Source organism: Pelophylax lessonae, assembly GCF_965119305.1.
Source record: "Pelophylax lessonae genome assembly, chromosome: 1".
NCBI classification, from domain to species: domain Eukaryota; kingdom Metazoa; phylum Chordata; class Amphibia; order Anura; family Ranidae; genus Pelophylax; species Pelophylax lessonae.
In genome coordinates, this window is record NC_138768.1 from 658423374 (window position 1) to 658445270 (window position 21897).

Consider the following 21897-nt stretch of genomic DNA (forward strand, 5'->3'; position numbering starts at 1 on the left):
TACAAACTAGGGGAAAGATTTGTCATTTTTATTTATTTATTTTTTTACTAGTAACGGCGTTGATCTGCGATTTTTAGCGGGACTGTGACATTGCGGCTAACAGATTGTACCCCTAACTGAAATTTTTGACACTTTTGGGGGGGACCAGTGACATTACTACTGTAATCAGTGCTAAAAATATGCACGGTTTCTGTAATAATGACATTGGCAGGAAAGGGGTTAACGCAGTGGTGATCAAAGGGTTAAGTGTGAGCCTAGGGGAGTGTTTTCTAACTGTATGGGGGATGGGCTTGTGAAATGACCATAGAGACCTGTGTTTCTATATAGAAGGATCATAGGTGCTCTGTGATCAATTCAGAGAGAACGGTCAGCTGTGTTCACAACTGCTAACCATTCTCTCTCAGCGGAAGCGATCGCGTTCTCTCTCAGGAGCCCGGTGGCAATCGCGGCCCACCGTTCCCGTGGATCAGCATGCCCGCTGCCTAGTGGGTTCAGGGAGCACAGTCGCCCCCTAGCACCATGCGCGCGATTGATGTAGGGCTACGTCATGTTTCACAGCCGAGCCAGCCTGCCGCAGTAAAACTGCGGCGGGCGGTGAGCAAGTGGTTAATTAAAAAGTCGAATATAATACAATAATATATAAAAAAAAAATATATATTGTATAAACTGTCATTTTCGGTCAAGTGCATCCTGAATTTTCGGTTTCGGCACCAAAATTTCCATCCAGTGCACCTTTTAATAGTTTGTAGCGATTTTCCATGTTTTGGTGCGTTTTTGCTTTTTTGGTTTTCCCTGTTGAATATTTGAGTTAGCGGAACAGGAACGTGGCTTTGTTTTTTCCAATTCAGTTTTACTGCAAGCCTCGAAGTTCAGCCCCTACCAAGCTTATTTCAAGCAGTAGTAAAAATGTTTTGATTCACACCACTCTATTTAGCTTGAGAGGTAAATATTTCCTAAATACAACAGTCATTTGCAATGATCCAGTGTGAAACTTTTCCTCTGTGCAGGAGCTTCCTGTAATAGAGTGGTCACTGCTGACCACTCTACTTTTGCAGTGTGACCGGTCTAGTCTCCAGCCCCTCCGGGGTCGGGACAAGGTGTGGGCAGAAGGGACGGTTGCCCTGGGCGCAATGGTTTATTGCAAGGATGGGGGGGGGCACCTTTACCCTAACCCTAAGGAAAGGGGGGGGGGGCGCAGATTGGCATCCTGGCCCTGGGCGCTGGATGACCTTGTCCCGGCACTTCCCCTTCCTGTAGTTTTGTTCAGGGAACCTGTAGTGGGTGGAGCCTGTGGGGCCCCTCCCACATCTCTGCACTATGTGCGGCATAGTAATGATGACGGCGGCAGGATAATACGCTCTGCGCGCCCCCCGTGATGCGAGGTGTCAGTCTGACTCCCTGCATCTCCAAGGAGCGCCGATCGGTGGCTCCCCTGACAGGGGGGGGGGTCGGCACTGGTAATCAGATCATTGATTACCAGTGCAGACCCTCGGGGGGGGGGGGGTGCCACTAGAACCACAAGGGATGCCCACCCATGACCCCAGGGATGCCCACTATGGCCACCAGGGATGGCCATCAGGGCTCAGGGAGCTCCCCATCAGTGCTGCCCACCAGTGCCCATCATTGCCATCTATCAGTGTCGCCCATCAGTGCCCATTATTGCCCACCAGTGCCGCCTATCAGTGCCCATTAGTGCTGCCCATCAGTGCTCACCAGTGCCGCCCATCAGTGCCACCTATCAGTGCCACCTATTAGTGCCCAGCAGTGCTGCCTATCAGTGCCCACCAATGCTGCATATCAGTGCCACCCCATCAGTGCCTGTCAGTGCAGTCTCATCAGTGCAGGAAAAAACGTATTTATTTACAAAATTGTATAACCTAAACAAAAATTTTTTCTTTTTTTTCAAACTTTTCGGTCTTTTTTTATTTGTTTAGCAAAAAGGAAAAAACCCAGAGGTGATCAAATACCACCAAAAGAGAGCTCCATTTGTGGGGGGAAAATGACATAAATTTGGTGTAGGTACAGTGTTGCATGACCGCGCAATTGTCATTCAAAATGCAACAGCGCTAAAAGGGGAAAATTGGCCTGGGCAGGAAGGGGGTGAAAGTGCCCTGTATTGAAGTGGTTAAGATTGCCATTTATATTTGTTTTTTAAACCTTAATTGCTTTGCTTATTATTTTTAGTGCTTTTCACTTGTTTACGCTTTATACAAGTCTAAAGTTAGAAACAACAGCAAAAGACTTGCAAGTGGTGACAATCGTTCAAAAACAGGAAATGTTATCCAAATGTGCACGCGGAACAGATGATCAGGATGGCGGCCGCTGGAGTGGAAACTTCCATTCAGCCTGTTTTTTCCTTATTTGCTCAGTTTATACATCAGTTTTACTTCCTGGAAAACAATTTCCTGAAGTTCTAATTAACAGCTCATATATTGGTATAAATGAGGTTAGCAATTGGTATTCAAAAACTGAACACTCAGTGGTATATCCGTTAACAATTCCCCATTTTGTGAAGTTTTTAAAACTGAAAACCACAGTGTATATCTCACTATTGTGCAAAAGATGTGTGTATATGTAAATATATATGACTTTTTTAGATTTTTACCTAGCTGCTTATGACATTGTTCCTCAAAAATAATTTTTTTATTTTTTCTTCTAACTACAAGGAGTTGGTTAGTCACACTTCTGGACCGGAAGATTTTCCCCCTTAATGACCAGGCCATATTTTGCGATTCGGCACTGCGTTTCTTTAACGGACAATTGCGCAATTGTGTGACGTTGTACCCAAATAAAATTGATGTCCTTTTTTTCCCACAAATAGAGCTTTCTTTTGGTGGTATTTAATCACCTGTGCGAATTTTTTTTATTTTTTGCGCTATAAAAAAAAAAAAGAGACAATTCTGGAAAAAAAAAAAATATTTTTCACTTTCTGCTTTATAACATTTAAAAAAAAAATAATTAAAAAAACTAAATTGTTTAACATTTTTAGGCCAATTTTGTTTTCTGCTACATATTTTTGGGGAAAAAAATTGCAACAAGCGTATTTTGATTGGTTTGCGCAAAAGTTATCACGTCTACCAACTACGGGAAAGATTTGTCATTTTTGTGTTTTTTTTTTCTCTTTTTTTTTTTCTTTTTTTACTAGTAATGGCGGCGAGCTGCGATTTTTTTTTTTTTTTTTTTGACACTTTTGGGGGGACCAGTGACATTACTACAGTAATCAGTGCTAAAAGAATGCACTGACAGGGAAGGGATTAACACTGGGTGATCAAGGGATTAAATGTGAGCCTAGGGGAGTGATTCTAACTGTGGGGGGGGGCGTGGCTTGTGAAATGACCATAGAGACCTGTAATCCTAAACAGCAGGATCACAGAGGCTCTGTGATCATTCCACGAAAAAGAACGGTAAGCGGTGTTTACAACAGCTGACCATTCGTCTCTCAGCGGGGAGCGATCGCGGGTGTCAGGCGGCAATCGGAGCCGCCTGCCCTGTGCATCGCAGTCCGCACTGCCGAGTGGGGGTGGGAGCATGCCGGCGCTCGCTTGCCCCCTAGCTGCATGCGCGCAACCGATGTAGGTTCTAAGTCGGTTTGCGCAGGAGGGCCACACCGCCGCAGTAAATAGGCGGCGGGCGGTCAGGAAGCTGTTAATGATCCTATGCACTAAGGCACACCACGAAGTTATCTGTTTTTTCACTGATTGGGAGTTTTTCAGTCATGTAGTATATAAAGTGGGGTACACACTAGTAGAAAATCTGCAGAAAATTCCCGCCCGATGTGAAATCGTCCAATTTTCGCCTAGTGTGTACACAACTTTCAGCAGCCGATGCCGACATTTTCAACGAAAAAAAACCGGAGGGACAAACACAAAAATTTTTTTTGTCCATCCCCAGACGACCGATTTTCGTTTTTAATGTGTATGCAGTACGTCCGTGAAAAATCGGATACGAAAGACCGCACATGATCTGAAGTTGCTGACAACCCGGAAGTCTAGGAACAAATGTGCTAAAAAAAAAGAAAAATCGGACGAGAAATTTAGTGAACATTTATGCACTGTCGACTAAAAACGGTATTGAACGCTGAGAAGACAGAGAAAAATCGGAGGATATTTTGTCTGATTTTCGTCAAGTGTGTACGGCCCTTAAGTTAGGAATGGCTAGCCATACACACATATAAAGATATTACATAAATAAAAACAAAGTCTAACAAATACAGGGCAAATAGGGTGAATCTTCCCAATTGGGACACAAAGCTTATTACAGGACCCTATTTGTCCTGTATTTGTAAGATTTTGTTTTCATTATATAAACTCTTTGTGTATGGCTACCTATATACTACATGACACATGACGGAAAAACTCCCAATTAGGGTTTTCAATTTGAAAACCTGACAGCTGTTCTAATATCTAAACAACAAAAACAAAATTGCCTTCGGGACCTCCCGTGGTACATTTACTGCAGGTGAGCGGCACAGGCAGGCTGAATCGTGTACCTGTACCTCATCCAGCCTGTTCCGGGTCACCGCTCAGGTGACTGATGTGTCCGGTGAATTACAATAACCGGTAACCCGGTGTCTTGTGATTGGTATGCTATGATTGGTCATGGCGATCACATTATAATGTAAACTGCCATGAATGGCTTTTCTTGCATTATTATTATGGGATATGTTTTTTTTTTTTGTTTTTTTTTTTCTTAAACGTTTATAAACATTACAGCAACTACAAAATTTTAGCAGTAATAAAACAAAGCTTCTCAAACAATGTAGTGCACCGAGACGCAACTCGATCAAATATATACAAAAGAAAGGGGGAAAAAAAGGCCATGAGACCTCCTATTTATCTATACCAAGTAATCTCCATGCAGAAGAAAAGTCCACAATGGTCACATACCTTACCAAAACAGTGTAAGAAATAAAGAAGGAAAAATGAACTGTGCATAATATATCTTAAGGAGGAAAAAAAGGAAACCCCCGATAGGGTGTGGGACTTTGAAGGCAACTTACAACTGGATCACAAAAATTGCATAAAAGCATGAATTTTATTACATCATGTAAAAAGAATTTATATAACAGTAGTACAGATTTTACAATTCTGACGAGTAACGGCTGAGCAGTAGGATGCTGTTATCGGATGGAGCCGCCTCCTCTATCAGTCCATGGCAGTAGACCCAGACTCCTCATTCCCATATCTCCATTGTGGTTAACCACTTGTTGGGGGACCTCAGTATGGGTCATTCGGGGGTCCTGTCCCTGGGGGGCACATGAAGTACCTCCACCTTGTGGCAAAAGTGAACTTGTATTTTTTCAAACGGCTGTATTAAATCTCTCATTGCGGATGAAACAATTGTATCTTTCCTCTTCCACCTCTGATGAAAGGATTGAACTCCTCCTGAAACACGTCCAATATTGTATAGAATCACAAACTCACTACTCCTCCGTTACTCTTTCTCTAGCGCTCATCGACAGACGTAGTCCTCGGTGATACACCACCTTCGGGTTATGTTACCTCCGCAGGAGCAGGACTAGACAGGAAATTAAAAAGCTCTGGCCACACCCTAGGGGCAGTCCCAGAGGGTATATCCTCTCTCTCTCTGCCTCAGCAAATCAGCATGTTAGTCGCAGACGTTCCGTGGGAACTTCGTCTCAGGGAGTGTCTGTGGTCTCAAGGACCAATTTACCTTCGTGCTTTACAGTCGCTGGTTTTAATGGCCTGGCCATTGAGACCCAAGTACTGAAGGATAGAGGTTTGTCTACTTCAGTCATTCCTACCCTTATTAAAGCAAGGAAAGCGACTTCCAGCAAAGTCTATTATCACACATGGAAGACTTATATTGCGTGGTGCGAATCTTTAGGATTTCCTCCACGTACCTATTCGGTGACTCGAATATTGGCCTTTTTGCAACAAGGGGTTGAGCAGAAGCTAGCCTTGAGCACCATCAAGGGTCAAGTTTCAGCATTAGCAATCTTCTTTCAGAAGCCTTTAGCTACCAAATCCTTGGTGCGGAATTTCATCCAGGGGGTGCGGCACCTGGCTCCTCCAGTCCGCGCGCCCTTACCGCCTTGGGATCTTAATTTGGTTTTGTCGGTTCTACAGAAACCTCCCTTTGAAAACATCAGGGAGATTCCCTTGCTTACTCTATCCCAGAAGGTGGCCTTCTTGGTGGCTATTACTTCTGCTCGCAGGGTGTCAGAACTGGCTGCATTATCATGCCAGTCACCATACCTAGTGATTCATAGGGATAAGGTAGTACTTCATCCTAAGCCATCTTTTCTTCCCAGGGTGGTTTCAGATTTTCATCTGAATGAAGATATTGTACTACCTTCCTTGTGTCCTCAGCCCAAGCATCATCGGGAACATGCGTTGCATTCCTTAGATGTGGTTCGGGCAATCAGGGTATACCTGAAAGCTACGGAATCATTCCGTAAGACGGATTCACTTTTGGTGATCACGGATGGCCCCAGAAAGGGTTTGCCTGCATCTGCCGCGACCATTGCCAAATGGATTAGACAAACGGTGGTACAGGCTTATTCTATTAAGGGTCAGAGTCCTCCGTTCCCTGTTAGGGCGCACTCCACTCGAGCGCTCAGTACTTCCTGGGCCTTTCGCCATCAGGCGTCAGTGGTCCAGGTATGTAAGGCGGCCACCTGGTCGTCGGTACATACCTTTACAAAATTCTATAAAATTGATGTGACGGCATCGGCGGATGCCTCATTTGGCCGCAAGGTTTTGCAGGCCGCAATTTGAGGAGACCGGTGGTCTACCTCGAGGGTTTTTTTCTGTTCGAAAAAAAAAAAAAAAAAAAAAAATTGTTTTCTCTTTTTTTGGTTGAGTCTCATCATTAAGGATGAGCATTGTAAACTTCTAGTTGGCACCGGTTGGGCCTTCTAGATTGGGATTTGATTTCCATTTTCCCACCCCTCAGTTGTGATACTGCTCTGGGACGTCCCGAAGGTGGTGTATCACCGAGGACTACGTCTGTCGATGAGCGCTAGAGAAAAATGGATTTTTGTAAAATCTTACCGTAAAATCCTTTTCTCTTAGCTCATCGACAGACGTAGTCCCCGCCCCTCTGTTTTGGAGTTGGGTTGGGTTAAATTCTCTAAGCACTGCTTTTTCACATAACTGATTTGCTGAGGCAGAGAGAGAGAGGATATACCCTCTGGGACTGCCCCTAGGGTGTGGCCAGAGCTTTTTAATTTCCTGTCTAGTCCTGCTCCTGCGGAGGTAACATAACCCGAAGGTGGTGTATCACCGAGGACTACGTCTGTCGATGAGCTAAGAGAAAAGGATTTTACGGTAAGATTTTACAAAAATCCATTTTTTATCAGAATTTAAAAATCTGTACTGTTCTTTAAATTATTTTTACATTATGTAATAAAATTCATGCTTTTATGGAATTGTTGGGATTTTGGCAACCACCCTATAGTTTTCCCTGGTGGTTTTCTACGATCTATCTTCTGACCAATAGCAATATAAAAGCATGAATGTAATAAAAGCTAAGGGTTATTCTGGAACAACTGTTGCTTGTGAGTCCAGCCAAGGGGACCAAATTTTAGTAAATTTCTTAGGACATCCTCTTGCTTCATAATTTAATTTATACATAGGGAGAGCCTTAATGATCAAAGTGAGCCAAAATGAGAGGGAGGAGATGAGGATTTCCAGGTTAGAAGTATAGCTTTTTTTGGCAGAAAAGAATAATAAACGTTGAAGTATTTTCCTCCCTGAACAGTTTGCTTACAGTTGTGATCTGTGATTGGCCCACACCAATCACATGGTATCTGGATCACAACCATACGCAAGCTGTTCATGAATGTTAACCCATTCACAACAGATGAACTATTGCTTATACAGTGATCATCCGTGTATAAGCAAGAACAGTGAAAAAAATCTGAGCACCCACCCAGAGTACTACAGCGTCACTATGGTGACACTGAACTACTCTGACAGGACAAATTGTAAAAAAAAAAAAAAAAGAAAATGTTAAGATTTATTTTTTTTTTTTTTGTAAATATATATATTTTTTAAAATACTATTACCAGTCAGTATCGCTGATCGCCTCCACACCAGTCATATGAGGACGCTGTACTGCATTGGTGACAGTATGGGGGGGGGGGGGGGAATATTGAAAACATTATTTTTTTTTTTTTTTTCTTTAACTTAGTTTTCCAATAAATTGTGACCAAAAAATGACAAGTTAAAAAAACTTGACCTCTTCCTCAGACTATCTGCTTTGCAAAAAAGGGCTCAGTTGGGGGATCTTTGTACTGTCCTGGCATTTTAAGGGCCTCAAGAAATGAGATGGGCCATCAGGATATCAGGATTGTTTAATTTTCAACAAAAAAAAAATATAGATATATATCTATATATAGATAGATATTTATAGATATATCTCATAGTTTAATGATGCTATAACTTTTTTACACATACCAGTTAATGTACGCTTATTGTTTTGTTTTTTTACCAATGACATGTAGCAGACTATATTTTGGCCTAACTTTTTGAAGAGATTAGATTATTTTATTTTTTTTCTAAAGATTTTCTGTGTTTTTTACATTTATATAACAAAAAATAAACCCAATGGTAATCAAATGCAACTGTGTTTAACCACTTAACCCCCGGAGGATTTTACCCCCTTCCTGACCAGGGGGTATTTTGCGATTCGGCACTGCGTGATTTTACCGGACAATTGCGCGGTCGCGCGACGCTGTACCTAAACGAATTTGACGTCCTTTTTTTCCCCACAAACGTTTTCTTTTGGTGGTATTTGATCACCTGTGCGATTTTTTTTTTTTTTTTTTTGATCATGTGCTATAAACAAAAAAAGAGCGTAAATTTTGCAAAAATAACAATATTTTTTCACATTTTTTTTATATGAAATTCCCCCAAAAAAATGTAAAAATCAAAATGTTTTAACATTTTCGGCCAATTTGATTTATGCTACATATGTTTGGTAAAAAAAATCGCAAAAAGCGTATTTTGATTGGTTTGCGCAAAAGTTATCGCGTTTACTAACAAAGGGAAAGATTTTTGTCATTTTTGTTTTTTTTTTTTTTTTCAACGAGTAATGGCGGCGATCTGCGATTTTTTTTTTTTTTTTTTTTTTTTTTTTTTTTTTTTTTTTTTTTTGGGGACTGCGACATTGCGGTGGACAGATCGACACTTTTGGGGGTACCAGTGACATTACTGCAGTAATCCGTGCTATACATATGCACTGTTACTGTAAAAATGACACTGGCAGGGAAGGGGTTAACTGTATTGGAGAGGGAGGGGTTAAGTGTGTCCTAGGGGCGTGCTTCTAACTGTGATGGGACATGGCTACTGGTGTAAAAACAGAGATCAATGGTCCTATATAGTAGTCTGATCTCCATTTTTCACAGGGGAGAATGACAGGCGGCTTGTTTACATTAGCCGCCTGCCTTTCTCCCTTCCCGGCGAACGATTGCGAGTGACCGGCGGACATCGGGTCCGCCGGTCACACGCACTGACTTGTTAGGGAACGAGCCGGGGCGGGCACGCACCTCAGTGGGCGCACGCTCGCCCGCTATTGGCTCACAAGCGAGTGACAGGCAAGTGACGTTCCGGTACGTAACTTTGCCTGGCCGGGGCTGACTGCCGCAGTATATGTACTAAGTGGTTAAAAGAAAGCTTTGTGTGAAAAAAATATGCAAATGTCATTTGTGTACAGCATTGCAAGACTGCGTAATTGCTAGTTATAGTAGCATAGTGCTGAATAGCAAAAAAATGGCTTGGTCATGATGTGTAAAGCCTTTCGTAGCTCAGGTGGTTGAAGTAGAACTATGGCCTTCCATCTATAAAAAGTGGGCTGCACCACTAAAAGTAGAACTAAAAGCAAAACTTTTTTTTTTTTTTTTTTCAATTTTGGTAAAACCATTTTTACTCTTAGGCATTTTCCATCCTTTTTAGTACATTTATTTTTTTATTTTTTTGAGTTTGCAATTTATTTTTGGGGCGGGGGGGGTTTGTAATAATTGGTAAATTATCCCTTCCCAGTACATACTTTACAAGTTGAAAAACACAATTTCTGGGAAATAGGCAGCATTTCTGGTACTTGCGAATGGCAGTCATGATCTATTTACTCATTTTTAATGTCACATGATACAATAGGTATGACTTCATGATGTATACGATGAGCAGAGAGAAAAAAATGTATTGTGGATCTGAATAGGTTAAATCCAAAAATAGAAGTACTCGAAGAATGTGAGATATTCTCCAATAACAAAGAGTAGTTTATGCGGAGTTTTGTGCAATCTGACAAAACAGAGACACTTTTGTACTATGATTAGTATGGGTGCTGATGTCAGTTTGCTTGTCTGGCATTAAGCTTTATGCTGCTACTAAACTCCTCTTTGTACTCCCAGCCAGAGGACCTTTGTATGTGCCCTATAAAATGCACAGTTGGTAATTTGTTTTTTTTCAGCCCTTCTAGCTTAATTTGTGCCAGTCTCAATGAGTGAGTCATTCAAGACACCAACATAAAGGCTGGCAGGTGCTTCTCTACTAACGTTAGCTGTGTCGTTCTGTACTGCACAAAGTAATTGGACATCTGAGGAACGCACAAAGCGATAGTCATTTAGATGAGTAATCCAAACCATTCAGACTTTATGTTTTGGGGAAGAGGAAGCTGAGGATGTGTTTGAAAAAGATGACTATTTTGTAATGAAGTGACACGTTTGCCCTCTGACACCAATTCAAAACCTATCTCCGTTATGTGCTAGTGTTTAACATGCAGCATATTTTATGCAGTTAATCACTTGCCTACTGGGCACTTAAACCCCCTTCCTGCCCAGGCCAGTTCTCAGCTTTCAGCGCTGTCGCACTTTGAATGACAATTGCATGGTCATGCAACGCTGTACCCAAATTAACTTTTTATAATTTTTTTTTTTTTCTTCAAACCAATAGAGCTTTCTTTTGGTAGTATTTAATCACCACTGGGTTTTTTTTTTTTTTTTTGCTGAACAAACAAAAAAAAAAAAAGACCGAAATTTTGAAAAAACAAACCGTTTAATAGTTTGTTATAAAATTTTGTAAACCGGTAATTTTTCACCTACATTGATGTGCCCTGATGAGCCGACACTGGTGGGTGGCACTGATAGGTGGCACTGATGGGCAGCACGGATGATGGGGCCCTAGTTGGCACTGATAAGTGGCACTGGTGGGCATTGATAGGTGATCACTGGTAGGTGGGCATATATGAGGAAGCAGTGTCTTTTTTTCCTTCTTTTTCTTCTCCCCACACTATCAGCGTGAGGAACAAAAAGCCGATTACTGGCTCTGTTTACATCACATGATCAGTTGTCATTGGCCGACAGCTGATCACGTGGTAAGGGGGTAGGAGCAGCCCCTTACTTACGATCTGTGATCAGCGGAGTCTCATGGACTCGCTGATCAGAGCAAGCTGCACGTGCCCCGCATGGAGTGCCCAGGCAGCTCATGAATGGGAGGAGGTGAATGGACGCCCTCCCGGAAATTTAGGCCCTCGCTGTAGCCATCTTTTAGCTTTAGCACAGGCAGGAACAAGTTAAAAAGTAAAAAGATGACAGTTTTAGGCAGTGAAAATTGAGTTCAAATTTTAGGCATTTTGATGCCTTTTGTCACTCTCTTGTTTGCTTGTGAAGCCTGGAGCAGAGGATCTGGGCTGCTCTGTGCAACACCATTGCACAGAGCAGGTGAGTAGAACAACATGTTATTTTAAAGGAAGAAAACCTTTTGACTAGAGGTGCACTGAATGAAATTTTGGTACTGACACAAAAATGCAGGATGCACTTGGCTGAAAATGAAAATGACTGTTTTAATAATTGTATTATATTACAATTTTTAATTAATATGACATTAAATGAATATTAATTTATTGTCGGCCATTATTGGCATTTTTAGCACAAGAAAAGCTCAAGAAAAATGTTCCGCTTCCGTCGTGTTAAAAATCCTGCTTGCTGCATTTTTAGTCTGTTAAAGAAAAAAAATGCACTAAAAGCACACCTCCCCGTTGAAATGCATTGAGAACGCATCAATAACTCACCCGTGCTACATTTTTGATGCTGTTTTGAGTTACATGACCTATGGAAAAAAAAAAACATAAGTACACTAAAATCGCGGTAAATTCCCCCCATCAGGAGAAGACTGAATATTGCTAGCAGCTGTAACAGACACTTGAAATAATCGCATGTAAAATCCAGCAGGCTGGTTATACCCAAGTTGATTGATTGATTGATCAACTTGGGAACTTGGGTACATTCAGCCTGCTCATATATATGGTTCAAATCTCAGCCAGTTCCTGCTGAATCAGACGAAATTCAAACCGTCTTTGACTCCTGACAAAACTTTAGCTTTGGATAAAGTTGGGAAAACTTTGAATCTTTTATTGCAGTGTGTGATTCTTTTGGGAAGATGTAATGTGCATCATCATTGACAGGGTTACAAAGTGATAAAAAAGACTCTACCAGTGGGTCGCTGTAAATACCAGATGAGGATTTACCTACACTTAACCCACAACCAGAAGTAGAACTTTTCCCCATTTTGGATGGGAGGGTTGTACCCCCTGTCAGTTTTTATTTTGCCATCTGTGCTCCATTAGCGAGATTTACCTTCACTTTCTGTCCGATAGCCAAAATAGGAAGTAAATAAGATCAGTGCCTCAAAAGAGTTATAGTATTGCAATGTTTGAAGGAAGCCTGGAGCTGCCCCTATTGTGCCCCTAGCAGAAGGGAAAATGAACCTCGGTACCCAGGAAGTAACGGTTAGTTATAAAAATGTTTTAACATTTTATTTATACAAAATTCATTACAAAAGGACACATCCATATATGAATAAAAACCGTAATTACAACAATGCATTTTTTCGAATTGGTTCTTGCTTGTGGTGATGTGGTTTCCCTTCGATTGTATTGAGGGCACGGGATGTAATAATCTTAGTCCCGGTTCACATTGGTGTGATGCGGGGAAACCCTGTGATTCAGTGCCGGTTCCCTCATTGCACCAGAATCGGACAATGGTTCACACTGAGATCTGCGAATCGCTGGGGGTGTAATTGTAAAGTTAATGACACCCCCCACATTGGATCGCAGTGGAAACTGTCAAATGGTGCAGGAATCAGATTGCATAGGTGTGAACACCCATGCAATCCGATTTCAGTGCGAACCAAAAAAAAGGGTCCTGCACCATTTTGGTGCGAATGCGATGCGATTTCAACCATACAATTTGTATGGCTGAAATCGCATCGCACCGACCTTGCATGTGATCTGCACAGCAATGCGGTGGGAATCACATGCAATGTCTGGCATTACACAGTGTGAATTGGCACTTAAGGTATAGTCCATCCTCTACATGTTTTTTGTGGTAAAGACTGCATCTTCAGGAGGAGTAAATTACTATCCTCTAGGATGACCAGCAGCCCGTGATAACAGCAATAGCAAGGGCACCATGGGGTACCCCCCCCCCCCCCCCGGTGGACACGGGGCAGCCACAAGCGCATGTATCTAAATTATGCTAAGATCAGAAGTAATAAACCTGGGGGGACGGTAAGAGACTTGGGTCATAGTCCCTAAGAGGGCCCACCAATCCCAGTGGGTGTCTGGGATGTTTCTTACAGTTGAACTTTAGATAAACAATATCACACTGATCATAACCCACTGGCGGCTACCTGGGGGAATCTTTACATGGAGGCAATCTATGGGGCCCTAACACAGCTGAGACATCCCAACTATGGGGTTATGATCTCCCTAATTAAATTCCTAATAAGAAGTAATTAACTCCTCCTGAAGAAGCGGTCTTTACCGCCAAACATGTCGAGGATTGACTATATATCAAGATTAATTACATCCCGTGTCCTCAGTACCATCTGGGGACACCACATCACCACTAGCAAGAACCAAGTAGAACAAATGCATTGTTGTAATTACTGTTTTTATTCATATATATGGATTTGTTTTTTATGTTTTTGTTTTTTTTTTTTTTTTTATGAATTTTGTATAAAATTAGAAAAAATGTAGCATAACGGTTGCTACTTTCTGAGTACCAAGATAGTCTATTTTCCTTTCTGCCAGGGGCACAATAGGGGTAGCCCCGGGCTTTCTTCAAACAAAACAGGAAGTAAAAGGAAATCCATGTGCGGGAATCCCTTGTTATCACCAGGGTCACCAAAATTAATGACCTTATTGTTCCTCTGTTCCTGTTATGGCAACATGCCAAAACCTGGGGTTTTCTTTTCCTTTCGCTCTCAGCGATAACTGTAAACAGGACAAATAGGGTGACTCTCCAACCTGACAGGTGTTTTCATCCACCTCCACTCCACCACAAAGTTTGCCTATGGCCTACTATCTAAAAATAAAATGTGCTGCGCCACTTAGCCCTGGTTCACACTGCTGCGATTTGTAAGGTGATTTGACATTTAGTCACATGACAAGTTGCACCCCATTGCCGGCAATGGAACCGTTCAAATAACACTAACTTTGAAAAAGGTTCACGCACTACTTTTTTTTTTTTGGGGGGGGGGGGGAATTTCACTGCGACTTTCATAGGCTTCTGTTAAAGTTACAACCTGCAATGAAATTAAAGGTGCAAATTGCACTGCACTAACATGTTGCTTTGAAATTGCACTGAAGTAGCACGATTTCAGGTGTGAACCAGGGCTTAAAGTAGAACTGGAGACTAAACTTTTTCTTATTGTAGATAGGGTATGGAAGAATTATAACCTCTGTCAGTTTCTTTTTTGTTATGTGTCCCTTTGGGGAGATTCCCCTTTGTTCCTGTCCCATAGCCATAACAGGAAGTGAGAGGAAATCCCCAGTAAGTAGGGAGGGGAGGTCCTAGCAGCACTTACTGTTGAGGACTCGCCGGCAAGCTGCTCTATGACGTCCCAAATAGAATGGCGGTGTGGTGTCTGTTAACAGAAGGATGGCACCGGGACAACGTTGGATCCAGTGGCTGGGTGCACATCCGAACTGTGTCTCAACACCACCAGGTAAGTGGAGGCAGAGAAAAACAATGGGTGGGGATGGGTGTTATGCTGAAGGTCCTCTTAGTGCAGCTTTCTGTGGTGGTGGGTCAGCAATGCTTCACTGCTCGTGAATTCAGAGCAGAGTTGCCCCAGCTGTCATCAGAAAATATTAGTGAAGCGTGGTAGATCCCTACATTAACCTCGCTTGTGGGGATCTGTCAGGGTTTTTTCTTTTGTTTTTGTTTTTTCAAGTGGAGTGGAGACATCCTAGGATCAGAAACGTTACGGTTTTCACCAAGTGAAATGAATAAAAAAAAAAAAAAAAATTCAGCCAACGCTCTAAAAAATTTGTAAGCTGTGAGGATTTGTAATTTTTTATTTATTGGTTTAATAATGCTTTTAAGAAAAGAAACCATGAAAACTGATGCTAAAATGGAACGAAGGAAGCTGCCATCTTAGCCTCTGATCTGCAGTTGCCATGGTGTGGGACATGTGATCGGTTAGGACACCAGCCATTTGATGGCTTGACAGTTTGGAAAACTTTAAATCCACATGTTTAGTTCCCCTTTAAAACAACTCTGTGATTTACAGTGCAGCTATACCTGTAAAATAAGTCTTGAAGTACTTCACCTGCTGCCTGCGTTTCTTTGTGCTGCTCCAATCCTGAGAAATCCTAATGTGAATTCTCCCAGATCCTTCACAGCTCTTACTGGTTCCTCCTGCTGATCTCTTATTACTGGAGAGAATAGTAACATGGCGGTTAGAATGAGAAACCAGCAAAAGCTGACATGACATGCTGTATGTAGAAGTGAAAGCACGAGGCAACCTGTAAACCCCAAAGTATTTATATACAGTAGGTCTGACTATTTACATACTGTGTACTAGGGTTTGACCGATATCGTTTTTTAATTGCCGATACCGATATTTTGGTCATCTCGTATCGGTATTGGCTGATATGGGCCGATATTTTCGTACATTTAAAACATTTTTTTTTTTTTTTTTTTTTTACTTGACCGGTACTCTTATGGCATGATCTGGGGGTCTAAAAGACACCAAACCCCTCCTCTGCACTTAAAAGCATTCAAAATGCCAAGTTTGGCTGTTTTGAATGCTGTAATTTTTTTTAATCTGGCTCCAGTACGCATAAGTGATGTCATGACATCACTTTCGGGTTTTTGCATGGAGATCCGATCAGAGCCGAATGCGGCTTTGATCGGGTCTTTGGTGGCCGTTCAGGCTGGTTGCCCGGGTCTCCCGGTGGGACAGGAGACCTGGGCGAGCCGCGGAAGGCGGCTTCTCAGCCTCATCGGTTGTCATTACAAGACAGCCGACCGTCGCCTATGGACGCCGGTACTGGGGTGATTCCTCTAGCTGCAGGCATCACTCCAGTACAAGCACTTTCCTAAATATCTGTAATATCGGCCACTTATATATCGGGGAAAGTGCATATCAGCCCTCGATAATTGGTCGATCCCTACTGTGTACTATGTTTTTACAGTGACCCCTGCCCTCAATCTAAGGTCCCTACCTTTATATACATACATATACTAGAAAGTTGAGACAGGCACCACCACCAACATATTTTCTTTCCTGGATTTTGCAAGTAGCATGGAGCCGTTTCCATGCATGTAGTCTCCAGGTGGAGGCATTACAGGCTATGATTTTTGTAATATTATCTTTGATTGTTTACCTAGTAATGGGCTTAAGGGTGCATGGAGTTTAGCTTAAAGTAAAGGGTGGTACATTTTTTTAAGATTGCGGCTTTCATTTCCTTTATTGTATATGCTATTTCTTAGTCATTGGCTCAAAGTTGTAATAGGTCGGCAATGGTAGCCTGCATATTCTTCCTAACACAAATTTTCTTTAGAGATGCCATGTATAAGAAGGATAGGTGAACAATTTAAATTATTGTGGCTTACACAGTACATTTTCTTTCCAGGCATGGAAACGAAGATGGTTCGTACTTCGCAGTGGACGCCTGACAGGAGACCCAGATGTACTGGAGTACTACAAAAATGATCATGCTAAAAAGCCAATTCGTATTATTGACTTGAACTTGTGTGAACAGGTTGATGCTGGACTTGTATTTCCCAAAAAAGAATTTGAAAACAGTTATATTTTTGACATCAAGACTATTGACCGTATATTTTATTTGGTGGCTGACAGCGAAGAGGAGATGAATAAGTGGGTCCGGAATATATGTGACATCTGCGGATTTAACCCCACAGAAGAAGGTAAGTCCTCTAAAAAAAAATAAAAATGATCTTTTTTTTAAACTTTTTGGGATACTTTGTGAACTTTTGTGGTAAGGCTAGGTTTTCACTACTGCCATGTGATTTTGCTGCGTTTTTTAGTGCGATTTATGTAGTGTGATCTTGATGTGTTTTGGATGTGATTTGCATATTCTATGGGGCCAAAATCGCACTGCTTCCCACCAATGTAGCACAGGACACTTTCCCAAAGTTGGATCACAGTCACGCTGCATTGATGTGAACAGACTCCATAGGAACTAAAGTTATTTCCCTTGTCATGAGATTCAATGCAAACCAAATCGTATCTGAAATTGCATCAGTGTGAACCAAATTTTTTTGCAGGCAATATAATATGAGACCCATCGTTCCAATGTTTGTTTGTTTCCTTTTCCGTTTAAACATAGTTTTTTCCTGAATATTTGTTTTCGAAGGTAAGAGAAACTATATATCAGTAAATGTGTTTTGGATCCTCATCGCAAAGAATTCTGTTATTTCCTAAAGTACAACTATAGGCAAAACCTTTTTTTTTTCTCTTTCATTCATTGACGGACACAGCTCCAGTCCTGATCTTCTTAACCATTGGGTTATAATGCCCGTTACAGGAGTAGGACACTAGGCAGGAAAATAAAGTCTGGCTACGCCTTTGGGCAGTCCCAGGGGGTATACTCCCTCTCTCTGCTATAGGTACTGTTTTTATTCTGCCTAGTCAAGGGTAAGGACCTATTTCGTTGCTGGGATCCCTGGTCCTGGCAATTTCTTTCTTTTTTAGATAGAAATTTTTCTCATGGTCTTTTCCTGTGAGATCTACAATCAACTGCCGGACTGGGCGACAGGCTGGAGAATCTAGACGCAGTGGTAATCCCAGTCTGGCCAGCGAGCGCAAGCAGACCTCAGCTCCGCGCTAGGTTGGCCGCGACATAGCCCCAACAGATGGGGCTGGCCTGCGAGTTAAACACCTCGCGAGGTCGCATGCGACCCGGTCTCAGCCCAAGTTGCAGTGTTCCTCCTGGCTGACACCCCCCCCCATTTCGATGATGAGGGTTTCTGTCTGGAGCGGTGTCCGTCTGGCTCCTAGTATAGTGAGTAGCTGTCCCCCCTCTCCCTCTGGAGGGTTTTGGGGTGGACGTGGGCCCTGCTTTGGGACGGTCTGACCCTCCTTCCCGTCAGGCACCCCCCTTCATCGGTCTCCCCATCCTACCCCCCCTCCACTTATGCTGGGGCTGTGTGGGTGGTCTGGTCCACCTCCTGGGGTGGGGGCAGGTTACTGCTGACGATGGGGGCATAGGGGGGTGCGCTGCTGGTGACCAGATGATCGACTCTGCAGGGGGGGTTTGTACCTGGTGGTGGCTCCTGCCAGCCCCCCCCCTCCTGCCTGGGCCACCCCATGAGGCCTAGGGATCCCTCACAGCCTTGTGGTTCCACCATTTTGCTGTAGCCTGTGTGCTCAATGCACGTTGGCCATGTTTGTGTAGTCCGGCGGACATTTTGCTGTGGTTTGTTATTGAAAATAGCGACGGCCATGACAGTGGAGCCCTGTGGGCCGCAATTTCGGTAGTGGGAGCCCCTCCTCATCCCCTGGTGCTGACTCCTGAATCTTTTCACTTCCTGATTGCTGCACATGGAGTACAGATTTATCCTGGTGACTGCAGGTTCAGGTTTCTGCTGGGTGGTGAGTCTGCTGGGGATCCTCTCCCTCTCTGCTGAGGATCGCTTGGTGCTTTGTGCATGGTGACCGGGTGGTGCTGCAAGTGCAGTGGGGAATGTCCCTTTACACTTTTTGTGGGGTCCCCCTGGTGACTCATAGAGTCTTTGAAGCACATCTCCCCACTTGATCCCCTCTCTGAGGCTGCGGGGCCCTCCGGGTCCCAATCATCCATCAATACACTGATGGTGGTCCTGGAGTCCTTTGTGTCCTGGGTGGAGGTGGTTTTTGGTAGACGGGCTTGCAAAAAGCACCCTCGCCTTTCCCTGCCTCATCTGTCTCATCAGATTCTGAATCTTATTCAGCCACCGCGGACGTGGGTCTCACTGCTGGGTCTGCGACCACGCGCCCGGAATCTGAGAGATAGTGAGGAGGATTCCTCCCCGCAGCACTGATTGTATCCATCTGAGCGTGAGACGCTAAAGATGGAGGATGCAGCTGTGACAGTGGCGCAGGTTCCCTTTGGCACTCGCAAGCCCATCCAGAGTGGCAAAGGTGTTTCCTTTCCCCAAATATTTTGACAGAATTGTCGCTAAATAGTGGGGACAACCAAAGCGTCCCCTTGGGGTCACTAAGTGATTTGCCAGGCGATACTCCTATGAGGAGTCCCTTATTAAGAAGTGGACTCTTCCACCGGTGGTGGACCCTCCGGTTTCCAAATTGAACAAGGCAACCATGATTCCGGTCACAGCCTTTAAGGATCCTGCTGACAGGAGGGCAGAGGCTGTGGCCTGCAATACCACACTCTGGCTGGTTCGGCACTGAGGCCAGTGTTCACCATTGCCCTGGTGTTGCAAACTCTGACTGAGTGGGCTAAGCTTTTAAGCTGTGACATGGAGGGAGAACAACTCCCCCCTGCCTTTGCTAAGATGGCGGACCAGCTGGTCCGGGGGCTGCAGTTTGTGATGCCTCTTTGGATTTGGCTCCCCTAGTGGTTCAGTTCTCTGTTTCAGCAGTGGTCCTTTGGCGTGTCTTTTTGCTAAAATGCTGGTCTGTGGACCAGACTTCTAAAAAGGCCTTGACTGATTTTTCCTTTCAAGGAGATTGCCTGTTTGGAGCTACCCTGGATGACATCATTAACCTCCCTGGCAGTCTGATTATGACGGAATTTTTGATCTCAAAGCGGTACATTGTTTTGCATGGAAATCTGTTTTATATTTTTTAGTGAAAGCACAGAAGATGTTGCCATTCCATAATTGCTGTATTTTTGATCGAATTTTGTTCCTTTTCCAGTGTATATCACTGAATTCCAAATGTAGCCAGATGACGATTCGCATAGCATGTAGGATTTTACGCCAAATTGTGCCCTCTTTGATGCAATGTATTGCACCCAGCTGAGCCTTCTCTTGTAGGCCATTAGACTTTCATCTATGCTGATGTCTCTTTCTGGCACATAGCTCCGTTGGAAATCCTGTAGAATCATTTGATATACTTCCCAAATTTTTTCCGTTTTGGTGCAGGATGAGTAGTTTCATCAAATTCTTCATTGTTTTAGAAGTGGAGATATTTCATTATAAGCAAAAATCTGTACTCTGACATGACCGTGCCAAAGAATGGAGTGGCAAGTAATATATTTGTTGTCCAATACCACTTCTGCAGGGTTTTTCCCGCCACTCCCTGAATAATTATTAGGCCCAGAAATTTCCAAATGTCATCTTTGGTCACTGGTTCCCATTTTCTGCATCTTGCAAACTTCTGATGCATAGCCAATTGTTGCTCTTTGTACCGGTTTGCCAAGGGGTTGTCATGGTCAACATCAACTTTCATACCAAGTGCTCCACTAAATGGGAATCTTGGGGGTGCTGCCTGATCCGTACCGCAGTCAATAGAGCACCAAGTTCTCACATCACTGAGCTCAGTCGCAGAATCGTCGCTGTCGTCACTTTCAGTACCTGATGACAAATTTTCCCACGAATCACTATCGCTCAGTTCTTCAAATATATCCAATTCACTGTCGCTGTTTTCCAGTTAGTCTAAAAGCGCTTTTGAGCTAAAAATGCTTTTTGGACGGCATGGACATTATCAATTTTCCAGGCACAAAGCCGCAAAAATACAGGCAGGTCACTGGAAAAGCCACTAGGTGAAAAACTGTGTTGAAATGCCTTGGTACAAAGTTGTAATCCTAACTGATTACACTGTATCATGTCATTTGTTTTATTTCTTTTTTTAATTTCTCGCCAGTTCCATCCCCCTGCGTTGCGACGCTCGCAGGGGAGGGAACCAGAAGACAGGTGCCGGCATCGGCCGGAGCACACAGTGGGAGGATGGCTGGAGGACGGCAGGGGATCGTAGCGGAAGGTAAGTGTGATTTACAGGGTAATCCCGAGTGTGGCTCGGGGGTTACCGCTTTTGGCACCGTTTTTTAACCCCGAGCCACACTCTAGAATACCGCCAGGGAGGTTAAAGGTCTTACAGGGGGAACGAGTACCTCTCTTTCGTAGGCTACTAAGGGCAAGGACCCTCGTCGTAGACATGAGCCCTCCTACTTGGCTCATAAGATGTTTTTTCGTCCCTCAGGGTCGACTGACAAGGGCTCAAATCCTTTCAGGGCCCCCTCTGGAGGATCTAAACAAAGCTGGTCTGGCAAGCCGAGAGCGGACCTCTCCAGACCCGTGGACAAGGCTCCTTCAGCACGAAGGTACGCCCTCACTCTCGGTGGTGGAGCGGGGGACGTCTTCACTGGTTTCCGGAACTGTGGACTTCTTGGTACAAGACAAGTGTGTCCACATAGTCATTCAGTCCGGCTACAAGATAAAGTGTCGCTCTTGTCTCCCTGCAAGGTTTGTCCCTTCCAACTTGCGCCTGTCCCTGGACTGCTTACAAGCTCTGTTTGAGGTGGTACAAGACCTGTTCTTCAAGGGGTGATTGTTCCAGTTCCAACTTCGTAACGTTTTAAGGGTTTTTACTCAAACCTGTTTACAGTTCCCAGGAAGGAAGGCAAGGTGCGTCCAATCCTGGACCTCAAGGCACTGAACTGCTTTGTGCGGGTGCAGAA

General features: G+C 43.5%; 1 protein-coding gene across 2 annotated transcripts in view; it reads left to right on the forward strand.

Moving 5' to 3' along the window:
- The window catches only part of GAB1 (GRB2 associated binding protein 1), a 167576-nt gene that overhangs the window by 85811 nt on the left and 59868 nt on the right, over positions 1-21897 (forward strand). For both annotated transcript variants that reach the window (XM_082269549.1, XM_082269550.1), the window contains exon 2: positions 16888-17182. In XM_082269549.1, the coding sequence (XP_082125675.1) occupies positions 16888-17182 (295 nt within the window). The remainder of the gene's footprint in view (positions 1-16887; positions 17183-21897) is intronic.